The sequence below is a fragment of the Rhincodon typus genome, chromosome 31 (assembly GCF_021869965.1).
Source record: "Rhincodon typus isolate 14 chromosome 31, sRhiTyp1.1, whole genome shotgun sequence".
NCBI lineage: Eukaryota > Metazoa > Chordata > Chondrichthyes > Orectolobiformes > Rhincodontidae > Rhincodon > Rhincodon typus.
Genome location: NC_063362.1, coordinates 32,473,421 through 32,491,445, shown reverse-complemented (window position 1 = coordinate 32,491,445; position 18,025 = coordinate 32,473,421). Strand labels below are relative to the sequence as shown.

General features: G+C 41.8%; 1 protein-coding gene across 4 annotated transcripts in view; it reads left to right on the top strand.

Annotated features, from left to right (window-relative positions):
• sh2d5 (SH2 domain containing 5) overlaps nt 1-18,025 on the top strand; it is a 104,767-nt gene that overhangs the window by 53,626 nt on the left and 33,116 nt on the right. For 2 of the 4 annotated variants that reach the window (XM_020523361.2, XM_048615308.1), the window contains exons 5-7: nt 10,762-11,025; nt 11,470-11,553; nt 13,608-13,773. In XM_020523361.2, the coding sequence (XP_020378950.1) occupies nt 10,762-11,025; nt 11,470-11,553; nt 13,608-13,773 (514 nt within the window). The remainder of the gene's footprint in view (nt 1-10,761; nt 11,026-11,469; nt 11,554-13,607; nt 13,774-18,025) is intronic. The other 2 variants (XM_048615307.1, XM_048615309.1) reach the window with 2 other exon arrangements.

Below are 18,025 nucleotides of genomic sequence, written 5' to 3'. Positions count from 1 at the left end.
CTGGACTACTTTTAAAACACCTAGCTCTATAATTTTAGTCATATTTGTCAAATAATTTGGGAATGTGCCTTGTAGCCTAGTGGTAGCACATCTGCCCCTCATCCAGGGTTCAAACTGCAATACAAACAATGGCAATGAGTGGAGGCCAGAGCTCCAGCTGTTGGTTGATATCCAGTGAGATGCTTGCATCCGATAGATTTAGGTGCCCCTTCTCCCTACCTCCTATTGATTGTGGGAAGAAACAGAATCCTTCTGCTGTAAAAGGCCAAGCATCCTATCAGCTGAGACAAACATACTATAGCTGTGGAAAAGGCATGTGTGTCAGAATGTCAATCCTTCCATGACACCTTATTCTCCAATGGAACAGTTAAAAGATTCACAAAAATAAACAGACCATCTAATTTTAAGAGAAAGGAGCTGAAGTAAGTCATTTGACTGATTGAGTCTGTTCCATCATTCAATGACGTCATGTCTGATCTGATAATCCTCAACTCCACTTTCCTATCTTTTCCCCTAACCCCCGATTCACTTACTGATTAAACGTCTGTTTGTCTTGGCCTTGAATGTACTTAACCACCCACCCTTGACAGACCTCTGTGGTAAGGAATGCACTACCTTCTGAGAGGAGATATTCCTCCTCATCTCTTTCTTAAATAGGTGACCACATGTTCTGAGATTATACTGTCTGATCCTAGACTACCCCATAAGAGAAAATAACCTCTCAACATCTGCTCTGTCAAGTCATAGTCATAGAGTCATATAGCTTGGAAACAGACCATTTGGTCCAACCAGTGCACGCCAACCATGTTCCTATACTAACTAGTCCCACCTGCCTGCACTTGGCCCATATCCCTACACACCTTTCCTATTCATCAACTTATCCAAATATCTTTAAAATGTTTTCACTGTACCTGCATCCAACTACTTTCTCTGGGCAGTTCATTCCACATACGAACTACTCTGTGTAAAAAGTTTGCCGCTCATGTCCTTTTTAAATCATTCCCCCTCTCTTTAAAAATATGCCCCCTAGTTTTGAACTCCCCCACCCTCAGGAAAAGACTCCTGTCATTCACCTTGTCTATGCCCCTCGTGATAGCTCTACACCTTTTATAAAGGACCTTGTTTTATCCTTTTTAGGTCTAACATAAATAATTTTGTATCAGTACCATGAAATCAGTTTACTAGAGTTTAGCATATTTACTTAGTCCATCAATATCTCTAATTTTACATTTCCATCTGCTTAAATTTCAGTACCACCTAACTTTGGATCATTGGCAAACTTGGAGATATGATTTTCTACACTCATCTAAAATGTTAATATATAAGAGGCCTTAACACAGATTCTTGAACAACGTCATGTGTCTAAGGTTTTGGAGTAGATTTGTAGCTCGGGTTGTGGGTGTTGAGGTTGGTTGGCTTGCCGAGCTGGTTTGTTGTTTCGCAGACGTTTCGTTACCATGCTGGGTAACACCCTCAGTGCAGCCTCCGATGAAGTGTCATGTGTCACATCTTGGCCATTAGAGTACCTGTCCATTGTGCCTTTTCTCATATCCTGACACTTAGCCGTTCTGAACAAGGTCAATCATTTGCACTCAATTCCACAAGTTGCAACTTCAGTTAGCAATTTCTTAAGAATTTAATTAAATGCTTTCTGGAGGTCTATTTAAATAACATGTACTTGTCCCATAATTTAGTCAGGTCTTCAAAGTTTTGATCAGGCTCATTAGACTTTTTAGACAAAGGCGAAGGCAGATTGCCAGCAAATCTGAGAAAAATTCTGTCTTCTTATCTTCTTTTCAATTAATGTGGGCACAAAATAAATTCACCTTAAATGATGTTACTTAATCTGGAAGCAGAGTTATGTGACTAATATTTTTCACAGCTTAGGGAAAAAAAAGTTCTCAGGTTCCCAAAGCATGGAATGCTTGGCACAAGCTGTAGTTAAAGCATTTAAGGGAAAAGTAAAATCAGTGTTTGAGGCAGAGGATGACACAGGGAAGTCAAGAAAGAAGCACTTGGGATTATGTTTTGGATTGATCCAGCAAGACAACAAATCGCCTGTTAATGTCTTGAAAACATCAATGGAATATACACATAAAAACAACTTTGACCGATAAATTTATAACGCTTCAAAGAAAACGAGAAGTCAGTGGCAATTTCCGCATTGTAATTGTGCCCAGAAAAGTAATTAGTGTTACAACAGTTAGAGGTTTTATTTTGCAATATCATATTTCTATAGATTTGTGATTAAATTAAAATAATATATTCTTAAACTACTGCTAGTTGCCCAATGGATCAGCCAACTTCTGCATCCTGTGTATAGTTGACGTTCTTGAAGAATACAAACATTGGGAGCAGGAACATTTCATTCCATCAGCATCATCTTTTGTGTAAAGTACTTTCCATACAGTTAAAGAAGTGTCACTTAAACCTGTCTCAGAAGTCACTTTTTATTTCATTTTCATTTCCCATATTAATTAACTCAAAGTTCAAAGTATGTGCATTGAACAGAGTTATTTTGTATTGTCTTTCCACAATCAATGGAAGCTTGAAGACTACCGAAGCATGATTCACAAAGGCACGCTAGTCCCCTCAGAACAGGTTCAGATCTCTCTGCTCTGGGCTAGATTCAAAACTAGGTTCCAAGAAGTGAGTTAACAGTGTGTTAATGAAAAACATTACTAAATGTTTGTGCTTACCTATTGCATCTACCTTTAAAAGTGGTTAGCACTGCTGCCTCACAGCTCTGGGGCCCAGGTTCAATTCCAGCCTCAGGCGACTGTCCATGTGGAATTTGCACATTCTCATCATGTCTGTGTGGGTTTCCTCCGGGTGCTCCGGTTTCCTCCCACAGTCCAAAAGATGTGCAAGTTAGGTGGATTGGCCATGCTAAATTGCCTATAGTGTCCAGGGAGGTGGAGGTTAGCCATGGGGAATGCAGGGTTATATGGTATGGGGTGGGGTCTGGGTGGGATGCTGTTCGGAGGCTTGGTGTGGATTTGTTGGGCTGAATGGCCTGCTTCCATACTGTAGGGATTCCATGATGAAATCTACCTAATCCCTTAATTGTTGAAGACACCAATAAGTGCAGCCAGTCTCCAGATCACAATGTTTGATAAATGAAAGTATTTTTTCCAGATTGGCAACTAAATTATTTGAATATGAAATACTGATTAGTTAGAGGCAGTTATCAGTCGACTTCCTTTGGTAATAAACTGCAAGATAGTGAAGGGAATATTTTGCAAAGACAGTCATGAAGGCATGCATGACACTGTCCATTTTTAACAGACCTTGATGAAAGAAAGCATCTTGCTTAAAAGTCAAATTTTTAAAAAAATGTTCTTTCATAGGATGACGGCTAGGTCGGTATTTATTGCACATCCCTAATTGCCCAGAAGGCAGTCAAGAGTCAATCGTAATCAAGTCAGACCACATTAGGATGGCAGACATCTTTCCCTAAAAGGATATCAGTGAACCACACTGGTTTTCCGACAATTAACAGTGGATGCGCTTGGTGCTGAATTAGATTTTCATTTCAGACTTTTATTGAATTCAAATTTCATCAGCCATGGTAGGATTTGAACTCAAGTCCTCAGAACCATTAGCCTGGAGCTCTGGATTACTAATCCACTGACATTACCACTATGCCATTGTCCCATGGAAGAACACAGATTGTACATGAAAGTATTATAAAATGCTTACCAACGATAAATATAGAGGGTTGTGGAAAGAGGAGGAACAATTAGAAATGTTGCAACAGGACATAAGAAAGCCTTAAAAAAACTTACTATAAAAAGATAAGCACGTAAGTATACAAGTATATTCACCTGCCAAACAGACTGTCATGAACTGCATACACAGTACAAACACTGAGGTCTATTAATCCTTTTGGTTTTGTGGCTCTCTTTTCACTTTCAAAATAGATTAGCTGGGAGTCATTCCCTTCCAAATGAGGTACAAGTTTTTCTATCATTTACCGTTGCTTTTTTTCCAGAGGTAAAAGTCCTGTAAGAATCTTATATTTTTCAATAAGACTGCATCTCATTCCTCTTAATTCCATTGAGGAGGGGGTCAGCATACTCAACTTCTCCTCATAAGAGCTCGTGATCAATCCAGTGATCCTTTTCTAAAATGCTTCCAATGCCAGTACATCCTTCCTCAGATCAAGACAAAAGAGGAATGTATTACTTTTTCATAATCTATCCCTGGCTTCAATAGAAACCAGTTATTCTATGCTCAATGCCAGCAAATTCCCGGTTTGTACAGGCTAGCAAACTTAAACTTCTCTGTTTGGGACAATGCTACTGTGAAATGCAAAACTAGAAACTGTTCCATTTACAAACATCCCTCAAATTGACCATAAAGTGAACCAAAATTATTTTTGAAATTGTGTTAATTTGGTGCATTTTTAATCGTTATTTTAATATTTATTTCAAGTTTTTTTTCAACAAAATGATTAGTCAGAGTCCTTTAATTGCTGTCTCAGTTGGAGGTCCTGGCAGTGAACGCACCATGCAACCTTTAATAATTAACAGATTATCAGAAGTCCACTTCCCCCCATGGTTAAGAAGTGATGTGATCTGTTTTGATGAACCAGGTATAATCCTTGGTCAATGTGAAATTAATTCATCCAGTTCATCTGGATGGCAGTGAGAAGATGAAAATAACCCAGAAGATGTCACAATATCTGTCCTTTGCATGGATACTAGGTAAAGACACAGCCAGTTTTAAATCGGATGCTCCACACAGTTCAATAGCCTACTCACTTCCTAGTCATCTTAGTATTTTCAGATTTATGCAAAAAGAATTGTTACTCAGAGTGAAATGGTGACTTCAGGAGCAGAAGGGCAAAATAAAATATTTTCCTTTTAATGACTAATAATAAGCTGCTTAAAATTATTAATTAATGCTTTTATAAAATGGTTTAACTTAAGAACGGGATACTAAAATGATACAAACAGCTCATGGTATCTTTTAGGGATTTTCTTTCTGAGTTTTCTGTATTTTACTGTGTCCCCAGAATTTGTCCTCTGGTTCACAACCCTTTTGTCAATGGGAGCAGTTACCAGTTGAGTCTAGACTCTCATGATAACACTTTGTCTGAGCCTGCTATTAACCTCTTTTATTAGGAGATCAACCCCAGCATCTCCAATCTGACCATCTACTGAAGATCCTCATCATCATAACCGTGCTTGTAAAAATTTTCTGCACCAACTCTAAGGCCTTCACATTCTTCCAAAAGTACAGCACTCAGAATTGAGCATGGACGACCCAGTGGTTAGCATTGCTACCTCACAGCACCAGTGACCCAGATTTGATTCCAGCCTCATGCAATTGTCTGTATGGAATCTGCACATTCTCCCTGTGTCTGTGTGGATTTCTTCCAGGTGCTCCCGTTTCCTTCCACAGACCAAAGATATGCAGGTTAGGTTGATTGGCTATGCTAAATTGCCATAGTGTCCAGGGATGTGCAAGCTAGGTGGATTAGCCATGGTAAATGCAGGGTTACCGGAATAGTGTGGAGGACTGAGTCTGGGTGGGATGATCTTCAGAAGGTCAGTACAGACCCAATGGGCCAAATGAGGCCTCTTTCTGCACTGTAGGGATTCTATGGACTTGATAAGGCTGAAACCTGTATTTTATGAAGGTTTGTCATTACTTCCTTGCTTTTTAACTTCATGGGCAAAATTACCAAATCAGTCGCTGGCGCAATAATAGACCATGTATGGAAACCCAATATGGTTGCTCTTTACCAAAGCAAACCAATTGTCAACCCACTTCCTGACCAAATGGGGGAGGTGGGCAGAATATGTACCCATTCTGTTAAAGGAAGAATTTTTAATTAAAGGAAGTATGGCATTCTTCAGAAAAGCTCACCAGTGCCTGGACTTTTCAGACTACAGAAAAGACAGGAATGGAGAGGGGTCTTGGGAAGATTGACTTGCTTTTCCCAGCCAAACTTGCCTTGCCTTAGTACCTCACTCTAATCTGGAGGCCCTGCTGCAGGAACCAGATGCTGCACAGAAGCAAAGCCTCCCTATGTGTGAAAATTCCAATATTTATACATAGATACATAGCTCTGCAGGCAGCCCAGACAGGCACTAAACCAGTTGAGAATAGCATGCTCGTACTGATACAAATATCTGCATTTAAATAGTACTCTTTATGACCTTGAGACAATCAAAATTGTTTAACAGTCAATGAAGGTTGTTATATAGGGTCACTATTGTATTGTAATTAAACTCGGGGTTGCAGTGGCACAGTGATAATGTCATTGGCTAGTAACCGGAGACCCCAGACAAAGCCCTGGCAACGTGCATTTGAATCCAATCACTGGCAGATGGAGAAATCCGAACTCTATAAAATCTGGAATTAAAAAGCTAGAGTAATGACAATTTTTGGCTCACTCAAATCCTCTGGGGAAGGAAATCTGCCACCCTTACCTTTTTGACCTGCATATGATTCCAGATCCACAGCAATGCAAGTGTCTCTTAAGTGCCCTCAGAAATGGCTGAAAATGTCATTTAGCTCCAGGGCAATTAGAGATGGAAAATTAATGTTGGTCAAGCCAGCAACACACATCTTATGAATGAGTATAAAACAAAATTGTATACCATGAAGTCCCACAAACATAAGAAGAGAATAAGCAGTTAATCAAATGTTTTTGGTAAACTCAGACAAGAGAGAGATGTCCAGAAAAGCAGGAGAAAGCCCTTGCTCATCTTTGAATAGTGTCATGTGATTACCCAACCCTTAAATGACCTGGATCTCACACTCAGTTTCGAAAGACAGATGAATTAGCCTTAAGTATAGATCATAGGGGGTTCGGCAGATTGCAGTACTGCACCTCCAACACATACACATATATATTCTCTTTCAATTCCTCCCACTTCCTACAGACAAAGGGGGTGGCCATGGATACCCACATGGGCCCAAGCTATGCCTGCCTCTTTGTAGGTTACGTGGAACAATCCCTCTTCCATACCTACACTGGCCCTAAACCCCACCTCTTCCTCTGTTGCATTGATGACTGTATCGGCGCCGCCTCGTGCTCCCATGAGGAGCTCGAACAGTTCATCCACTTCACCAACACTTTCCGCCCCAACTTTAAGTTCACCTGGATCATCTCTAATACCTCTCTCTCCTTCCTGGACCTCTCTGTCTCCATCTCTGACAACCACCTAGAAACCGATATCCATTTCAAGCCCACCGACTCCCACAGCTACTCCTCCCATCCACCTTCCTGCAAAAATGCCATCTCCTATTCCCAATTCCTTCGCCTCCGCCGCATCTGCTCCCAGGATGAGGCATTTCACTCCCGTACATCTCAGATGTCCTTGTTTTTCAAGGACCGCAACTTCCCCCCCTCAGTGGTCAAGAACGCCCTCGACCGTGTCTCCCGCAACTCATCCCTCACACCCCCTCCCCGCAATAACAACCAAAACAGAATCCCCCTCATCCTCACATACCACCCCACCAACCTCCGGATCCAACGCATCATCCTCCGACACTTCCGCCATCTGCAATCCGACCCCACCACCAAAGACATTTTTCCCTCCCCACCCTTATCTGCTTTCCGGAGGGACCACTCTCTCTGTGACTCCCTTGTCCGCTCCACACACCCCTCCAGCCCCACCACACCCGGCACTTTTCCCTGCAACCGCAGGAAGTGCTACACCTGCCCCTACACCTCCCCCCTCACCCCCATCCCAGGTGCCAAGAAGACTTTCCACATCAAGCAGATGTTCACCTGCACATCTGCTAATGTGGTATACTGCATCCGCTGTTCCCGTTGTGGCCTCCTGTACATCGGGGAAACCAAGCGGAGGCTTGGGGACCACTTTGCAGAACACCTATGCTCGGTTCGCACTAAACAACTGCACCTCCCAGTTGCGAACCATTTCAACTCCCCCTCCCATTCCTCAGACGACATGTCCATCCTGGGCCATGCAGTGCCACAACGATGCTACCCGAAGGTTGCAGGAACAGCAACTCATATTCCGCTTGGGAACCCTGCAGCCCAATGGTATCAATGTGGATTTCACAAGCTTCAAAATCTACCCTCCCCCTACCGCATCCCAAAACCAGCCCAGCTCGTCCCCGCCTCCCTAACTTGTTCTTCCTCCCACCTATCCCCTCCTCCCACCTCAAGCCCCACCCCGATCTCCTACCTACTAACCTCATCCCGCCCCCTTGACCTGTCCGTCCTCCCTGGACTGACCTATCTCCTCTCTAACTCCCCACCTACACTCACCTTTACTGGCTCCATCCCCGCCTCTTTGACCTGTCTGTCTCCTCTCCACCTATCTTCTCCTCTATCCATCTTCTATCCACCTCCCCCTCTCTCCCTATTTATTTCAGAACCCCCTTCCCCTCCCCCATTTCTGAAGAAGGGTCTAGGCCCGAAATATCAGCCTTCCTGCTCCTCTGATGCTGCTTGGCCTGCTGTGTTCATTCAGCTCTACACCTTGTTATCCTATGTTGGGTGATGTAATGGGTTAAAAAAAACTCATCATCTAAGCAATGAACAGGAAAGGTTTTCAGGTGCAAAGAATAAGCAATAATGCCCATAAACAAAACTAATCTGCCAGTAATGTAAATACCTGTGAATGGAGTACTCTGATCAAATCAATCCTGACCATCATTTATCGCGTGCTGGATAAAAATGATCAGATTGTGTGCTCCCAATGCAGGAGATAGGGCACCATAATTATAAATGGCCACCATGATCCATCTGCATACACACAGTTGCATGCATGATGTCTGACCATTTACAAAAAAAATTATAGATCCCAAAGTTAAAATATTTAATATTTATGACTACATATATGTAATATTTGTGCAATACTGCCTTACCAAAGAAGGAAAGCCAAAAAAAATTGCAAATTCAGAAGATATTGTTGTCATATAACTACATCATCTATAAAGCAGCTCGTGAGAATGGGAAGGCAGGCCCCAAAAATGAAAAATTAGCCCATGAGAAAAGTAATTTTAACTCCTGAACTGCAATCACCCAATTCCATTGCTATCTATCTAATCACAGCTTGAAAATTACCTGCAATGGCGTCTCTTCCTGCTGTGATGATGCTGTTACTTTAAAAAGGCTATTTTGTCCTTGGATTTTTTGAAGAAAGGTTGTAAAGACAAAGGTACTGAAGAGTCTAGGGAGTACATTTAACAACGAAAAGGGCGTGGCCAGTTCTCCCAGTTTTTTTCTAAGTTTTCTTTAGCTGTAGCAGTCACAGGATGTGTTGAGTACCAGAGGGTTGCCAGCTTCAGTAAGGGTTTCCTCTCTGAAATCTCTCTCTAGATGTTGTTCCCTCCTGCCTGTAATAGTCTGTGTTTCAATTTACCTTTTTGCCATGGAGTGTGTTTATGGGATGTTGGTATATTGAATCAGTTAATTAATTAATTTGCTATATCGGGTCGGTTAGGTTTTCCAATTGTTAAGTTACTCTAAATTCCACTTTTGTTCATGTTTCAACCGTAGTGTTTAAATAAATTTTGTTTTGCTTAAAACTGAGTGGTTTGACCTGTTGCATCACCTGGAAGACCCACTTCACATCTGCCTTTAAAATAAGAAAAAGTTAGGGTCTAGGCTACCTTCTTAAAATATTGAGAGGGTCTAGCCTGGTCCATAACACTCCTGAGCAACATAATGGAGGAAGACATCATTTTTCACAAGTATACTGATGACCCCCAACTTTACTCCTAACTCTACGAAGGCTCGCTTAATTCTTTCACTGTCATTTCAAATTATCAGACAGTTTGTCTAACATCACAGTGCTGAATAGGAAGAAGTTTCCTCCAATTTAATACTGTGGAGTTTAAAGCCAATTCTTTCAGTCCCTGCTATAAATAATGCCAGATATTCACCTTTTACCATATAAAGTGGTAATTCTGCACACTGGTCCCTTACTGTACTTTCACCAGTTCTTAGCCCTTCAGTGCTCTGTTCCCTAGCCACTGATTCCATCTCTCTCCCTGGCAACTGTCTGAAGCTGAACCATGCTGTCATATTTGATCCTCCTGAATATCCCAAATTCATATCTGCGGCGTTATTAATGCTACTTATTTTCACGTCTGTAACTTCATCCATCTCAATACCTGCCTCAGCTTATCTACTGGAACACTAATTCATGTCTTTATTATCTCAGGTTTGACTGTTCTAACACGCTCCTGGTCAGTGTCCAAAATTCTTCTCTTTATAATATTGAGGTCATTCCCAAGCTCTACAGTCCATGTTCTTACTAAGTCCCTTTCATCAACCATCCCTGACTTGCTGATGCACATTTGCTTCTGATTAAGCGACATCACATTTTTAAATTTTTCATCCTTGTTTTTAACTTCTTCCATGGTCTCAACCCTCCCAATCTCTACAGACTCATTAATCTCTTTAACGCCCTGCATTTGTCCAATTCTGGGCACTTGAGCATCTCAAATTTTAATCACTCCACTGTTTGTGACCATGTCTTCAGCTGCCTTGGTTTTAAACTCTGCAATTCCCTCCCTAAACCTCTTCACCTCTCTACTTCTCTCTCCTCCTTTAAGACATCCCTTAAAAGCTACCTCTATGACCAAGCTTTTGGCCAGCTGCTTTAATATCTCCTTATGTGGTTTGCTATCAAATGTGACATTCAGTGCAAGTGACTTAGTAATGTCATTGAAGTAAGTTGTTTTGAGCAGTAATTGATTTGATTAGTCCTTTGAGTTTGAGTTTGTAATAAATCTTCTGTCTAAATAAACTTTTTACTACCATAGGCAACCATTCTGAATTTGCAGCTGTGCCGGTTGTTCCAGGTTGCTTCCTGTACAAAATACCGAAGAGAACAACAGAGCAATGTTTTTGCTACCCAGCACCCTAAACAGGAAACTCACCAAGAATCATCCTCTCCAGTATCAATTATTTCTACAAGATGTGGGAGAGAGCACTATGGAAAAATGGAGGTTTCCTTGAATGTCAGTGCCTTGGTCTCCTTCAAGAGACCATCACGGCAAGAGGAAATCAGATCGTCAGAAGAAATAGTAAGGCAAAGTGATTGCATGTATAAGAGATTGCCATATTTACAGAACAGTAGATATTTTTAATCTATCACAAAAAACTGAAATACTTAGCAAATTTTCAGTCCATTTGAAATTGATTGCTTTTTTATAAGATTTCCTTTGTCAAGATTGTATTCAGCTGATATATTTGAGTTTTGAATGCCGCCTAGAACAGACAAATCATTTCCAATTGCTCTTTGGCGGAGGTAGGCCTTCTTGGATCTTGTAAATAATACACAACATGACAGGCTAGACAGAAGGATCAATTTCACACCACCTGCATGGTGAGATAACTGCTCTACAGGAGCATAGCTCCAAAACAAGAAGATAGCAGCCAATCCACTGCCTGTACAGTCACTGAGTATACTTTCTGGTAAACACTTAAGCTCTCCAAATTCATATGCAAATATAATCTATTACTTGCAGGATACCGAGGAAACCATTAAAAGTGAAAACTATGGTTGCTGTACCAGTAAAACAGTGGCACATGATTCCACAAGTGGTTCTAAGGTACGTGTCATGAAAGGTTGCAAATAATTTTTGACTTGAACTCTGCCTTCGACATATGATCCACTGAAAGAGGCATTACAGACAAAACAATGGTCTCAGTCCATACATTTTACTCAGTGCTTATATTAACATGAGATTTGTATTTAATATTATTATTCCTTTCAGATGCTACTAATTCCCTCAGCAGTTCTCATGAAAATTTAACTAACTGATTAAACACAGATTCAATGGGCACATGCTGAATATTTTAAGCAATTATGAGAAGAGGGAGCAAGAATTGTGATTAAAGAAGCATGTTCCTCATTCATGCAATTTGGGTAAATTACACTTTAAGAGGTTCATGTGATGCAGTGGTAGCGTCCCTACCCCTGGACCAAGGGACCCGGGTTCAAGTCTTACCTGTTCTAGAGGTATGTAATTACATCTCTCAACAGGTTTGTTAGAAAAATAGGTTAATAAAAAAAATTAAATTACACTTTAAGGTGTTCTTCAGATGCAATAACATCTCTAAACAAATTGATTAGAAAAATAAAGGTCAATTACACGTTAAGGGGTTCTTGTGCAGTGGTAAGTTATGCCACTGAGTTAAAGGACCCAGGTTCAAGCCCTACCTGCTCTGAGATATGTAGTAATATATATCTGAACATGTTGATTGAACAAGAATTACACTTTACTATCACTATTCCATCATTGTTACTGATCAAATTACTTTGCTAACAGCATTGTAGACTACCTAAACTAAATGGTCTGCAGCGGTTCAAGAAATCAGCTCACCACCACCTTCTCAAAGTGAAATGTGGATGGGCAGTAAATGCTAGCCCTACCAGCCATGACCACATCCCATGAACCTTCAGTCATGCTCGCTTTTTTACCAAAAATGCTTTTGAAGAAGTCTTACTAATTTTTACGTGTTACAGAAAGATAAAAGGGTGTTCATTGCAAAATTTTCCCAAAAAAATGTATCAAGTTTGATGGTTGCAGACAATGTCCTGAATTTTTGTTCTCACATTGGGAGCACAGAGTCATGAAATTCAAATCTTATTGCTGAAAAATTCTCCAGAAGCTCCACTTCTCACTCGGGATGGAATGCAATGGGAGTCATATCCATTGCCCTGAAAAGAGTTCACGAGCGGACGCAGGGACTGCCTTGCCTTGGTGCTACAGCACTTTGTCCCAGTGGGTGGAAAAGAATACAACAAGTGCAAACAAAAACCCTTCCACACATTCCCAATACCTCATCTTTGCCAACCCATACAAACTCCTGCACTAGCCACCCCTCATGGCCTTTTATAATCCTAATGCCAATTATGCTCCTGTACTCATCCACATGGCCCCACATACTATCTAGGTCAACTTATACCTTTCTACATACCACTTGGCCCCTCATCCTTCCATGCAAACCTATTCTCTTCTGTCCCCTCCCATGGCCGTACATAGTCTCCATGCTAACTTAGTGATAATACAGTGAGACTTCCCCTACACTGTCAATATATATTACACCCCCACTGTGATAACAATAGATTGTGAAATCAGTCATGCAGTGCTAATCCCATAATGATATCCCTCAGGCCTCTATCAACAAAATAAATTGCAAGTATTCAATTTTTTAACATTGCAGTTTTTTTTTAAATGACAAGAAGCTTAATTACCTTAACAATTTGACAGCTCCATTGATAGCTGCAGTGACAGCTCCCTTGAACTGTCGGGTCAGTATGTTTAGTACAGTAAAGAGCTCCTTCCCAGTAAATGTGAGATTTAGCAATCTATGATATCCGTCAGAATATACAAAATTATTTATGATTTTACCCCCTTTAAAAGCACTAGTACATTGTTGCTAAAGATGATTATTGGAAATAACTTCTGGATTCTCAGAAGTAAACCCCACATATCCTGAACAGGTTGGAAATGTCACTGTAAACCTCTTCCACACACTCATTCTTCCTGTAATCTGCTAATCATACTATCAAAATGCCAAAGCAAAGGCTGCTGTTATGATTCTTCAACCACTCAATAAAATGCAAATTAAACTAATGGCAACTTGATTACATGTTTAGGTTCAATCAAAAGAACTGGAGCCTTTTGAAAAATCTTTAGAAGACTGTCCATTCTCTTCACTCACATTAGTGCGAAAGAAAGCGATACGTAACAAAGGGATCAGGTCAGGAGCTTACAGGAGTTCTACCTTCAAGAGACAATTCCAACAAGCACTAGCAGATGGCTGTAAGTATAAGAATTTGTTTTTACAATATCTGGGTGTTGGGCAGTTTAAAGTAGGGGCATCCAGAAGGATATTCATTATTACTTTTAGGGTCAGATCTTGGTTCTTCTGGCAAATAGTGAGTTGCATCATATTCTTTGGAGGGTTTCTTGTAGCAAGGCCCAGCAAAACTTCTTGCTGTATCATACCAAATGTGCCTCATTAACTACCTACCTTGCCCCTATGGTGTCCCTTGTATCCAATTCGAGCCCCGTTTTACAATGTGTCATTCCTGGAACAACTTGACACTTACTGGTATCTGCTGAAAGACTAGCATCTCTTGTGCCTGCACCATATTTGAAATGCCAATGTGCATCCAGGCAAGGCTGGCAGTCCTGTGCTGCCCCTCACCAATAGCATAATGGCACAGCAACCACTAAGCTATGATGGTTGTGGCACATAGCTGACATAGCTAACATTCCCTTGCAAGTAAAGTTCCATTTTCTCACTTGTCGCTGTTTAACCAGACCATGCAGTTTACCCAGACCATGCAATTTACCTGCCCATATAAAAATTCTTTGTACCTGACCATTATTCTGGCCCAATGCCCACCGGAGACCGCAACTTGTCATTGTCCAGTAGGAGAACATTATTTGCAGGTAGGCAGATATGAGTTTTTATCTACAGCTACCAAAAGGGAACACAAACAGAACTTAAGAGAGACTGTGGTTTCTTCCTACAATGCAAACCAAATGCTGGCCTTATGATCAATGACTAATGTACATTCCATGGGTGTTTTTCACCAGCTCTCATCTACAGAACAAAGAACAAAGAAAATTACAGCACAGGAACAGGCCCTTCGGCCCTCGAAGCCTATGCCAATCCAGATCCTCTATCTAAACCTGTCGCCTATTTTCCAAGGATCTATATCCCTCTGCTCCCTGCCCATTCATGTATCTGTCTAGATACATCTTAAATGACGCTATCGTGCCCGCCTCTACCATCTCCACTGGCAACGCATTCCAGGCACCCACTACCCTCTGCGTAAAGAACTTTCCACGCATATCTCCCTTAAACTTTTCCCCTCTCACCTTGAAATCGTAACCCCTAGTAATTGAGTCCTCCACTCTGGGAAAAAGCTTCTTGCTATCCACCCTGTCTATACCTCTCATGATTTTGTAGACCTCAACCTCTGTCTTCCTAATGTAAATAATTCTAATTTACTCAACCTCTCTTCATAGCTAGCGCCCTCCATACCAGGCAACATCCTGGTGAACCTCCTCTGCACCCTCTCCAAAGCATCCACATCCTTTTGGTAATGTAGCGACCAGAACTGTACGCAGTATTCCAAATGTGGTCGAACCAAAGTCCTGTACAACTGTAACATGACCTGACAACTCTTATACTCAATACCTCGTCCGATGAATGAAAGCATGCCGTATGCTTACTTGGCCACTCTATCGACCTGCGTTGCCACCTTCAGGGTACAATGGACCTGAACACCCAGATCTCTCTGTGCATCAATTTTCCCCAGGGCTTTTCCATTTACCATATAGTTCGCTCTTGAATGGATCTTCCAAAATGCATCACCTCGCATTTGCCTGGATTGAACTCCATCTGCCATTTCTCCGCCCAACTCTCCAAACTATCTATATTCTGCTGCATTCTCCGACAGTCCCCTTTACTATCTGCTACACCACCAATCTTAGTGTCATCTGCAAACTTGCTAATCAGACCATCTATACCTTCCTCCAGATCATTTATGTATATCACAAACAACAGTGGTCCCAACATGGATCCCTGTGGAACACCACTGGTCACAGTTCTCCATTTTGAGAAACTCCCTTCCACTACAACTCTCTGTCTCCTGTTGCCCAGCCAGTTCTCTATCCATCTAGCTAGTACACCCTGGACCCCATGCAACCCCTACAGGAACCAGATGTCAGTTAGGGCCTATTGGGATTGTGGTGCCTGAACTCATGATCCAGCACATTGCCTCTTTGTATGCTCCAATTGTGCAAAGCACAGCATGGCAGAATGATGCAGCACACTCTGCCTCAGGTTACACTGGAAGGTCCATTCCCAGACTGGTCTAAGCAATAGCCCTATTGTCTGCTCCACCATGGCCTTAGTTGAAGCATGGGCAACATTCTATCTGTTATCTGCATCAGTCAGGGGCTTGTTCAATAGTTGCAGGAGGAAGCCCTTGCCCCACCGTAACCAGCCTCGTAAAGCACTTCAACCCTGAAGTACACCAGATGCTTGAGAGGATATAGGAGTGGTAGCAGCTGCCAGGAAAGCAAGCATAATTTCCAGTAAATGGTAATTGTGTTCACAGATCGCCTGGAGATTAATCAGCCTGCTCCCGTGGGAAGCCAACTATGTTCCCGAATCCTGCTCAACACTGGGAAACAAAATGAACTTGTATGATCCTGCACAGATGGCATCAACCACTGTCCCCATGCATTTATAGAATCCCTACAGTGTGGAAGCAGGCCATTTGGTCCATTGAGTCCACACCAACCCTCCAAAGAACATCCCACCCAGGCCCACCCTATCCCTGTAACCCTGCATTTTCCATGGCTAATCCACCTAGTGTGCACATCCCTGGACACTATGGGGCAATTTAGCATGGCCAATCCACCTAACCTGCATATCTTCAGACTGTGGGAGAAAACTGGAGATTCCGGAGGAAAGGCACACAGACACAGGGAGAACGTGAAAACTCCACACAGCGAGAGGCTGAAATTGAATTCAGGTCCCTGGCGCTGTGAGGCAGCAGTGCTAACCACTGAGACATGGTACTGCCCAAATGCATGAATAAATGCATGATTGAGAGAATCCAAAACTGGTCCCTGGAAGAAGCCAGTTGCTTAGAAATCAAAAGTGTCTGTCACCTTCACACCCACCAGGACAGGATATCCTGCCACTCCTTCAATGCTCAGGTCCCACTCCAGTCAATGGAGTCAGGCCAAAAAGCTCTGTGTCTCTTGCGGCCTGCAAGAGTGACCTCTCCCTGAGCTAAGAGCTCCTCGGCCTCCTGGGCTCACTATTGGCCCAGGTCCTACTGCAACTGCTTATACCATCTTAGAAAGACAGTGGCCAAAATCCCACTTGTGGGAGGGTGCGGCATTGTTGGCGGATATAACATATGCTGGAAACGCAAGGAACAAAAGACACATCTCAGGAGAAACATTTGTGGTATACACTGGAGATTAGCACTGAACACGCTACTCATGTAATGTGACATGCTGCACCCCAATAATGGGGGCCATGTCTTCCTCATTCATTCAACTTCAGCCCTCAGCATGTGCCATCATCTCACTCACTAATGACTAGGATTGTCCACCTAGGAAATTCCGTGTTAGTGGTCTAGTGTTCTGTGGGTCCTTGGTAAGCCCAATCCTAGAATTACATCTCTGACCACATTTTGCCAGGTGTTTGCATGAGGTGGAATTGGTTCAGCATGTGCACCAACTTGGTGAAAGGGACGTGCCGGCTGAGTGACCAGCATATTACATAAAAAAGAGTGCCTGCTGTACTCCACCCCCTTACATTTCCTCATCTATATCACTCATTCAACTTTTCATTACATTCAGTACAGATCATTGTCAAACTTACATGACAGATAATTCAGCAATGCTCAGAGTTCCCACAACACCTTTGAAAGTTGCATGATTAATGGTTTGCCTTTGGCCATTGTTGGCCTCTTTTCAAGTCATTTCCACGAACTACATCATCATTCAATTTGTAAATTGCCTTTCTGCAGCATTTCGACTCTAAACATGTTCACTCTGCATGCATAGCAAATGGACAACTAAATGATTGCAAATTAAATGTAGCTAGAGTTTGAAATCGTCATCTCATGTATTTGCCCCTTTAATGTCATGTGGATCCTGCACTAATTTTCTCCTATGTATGAGAATTTCCATAGAGTTGCAAGAGATTTCTCTTCCTTAAACATGGGCTTGATCATGCAGGCTGTTTTCTTTCTGAAACAATAATGGTTTCCCAGCCTATCATATAGGCAATTCACAATTTCTGATAATCAATTTTATTATTCAACCTGATGTTTATTCTAGACAAATGGCTTGACAGTTTTCAGTGTCTGTCCTTTCAAAATGTTTTGAAGATGGGCATCATGTGTAATCCCATTTTAAATGTATCAGTTTACTTGCATAACATTTGTCCGCTCATTCATAATGATTCAACATCTCTCACTCCTTGTTTCTTCATTTCTGGACTGCAGATGGAATTAGCTAATTAGCAAACCAT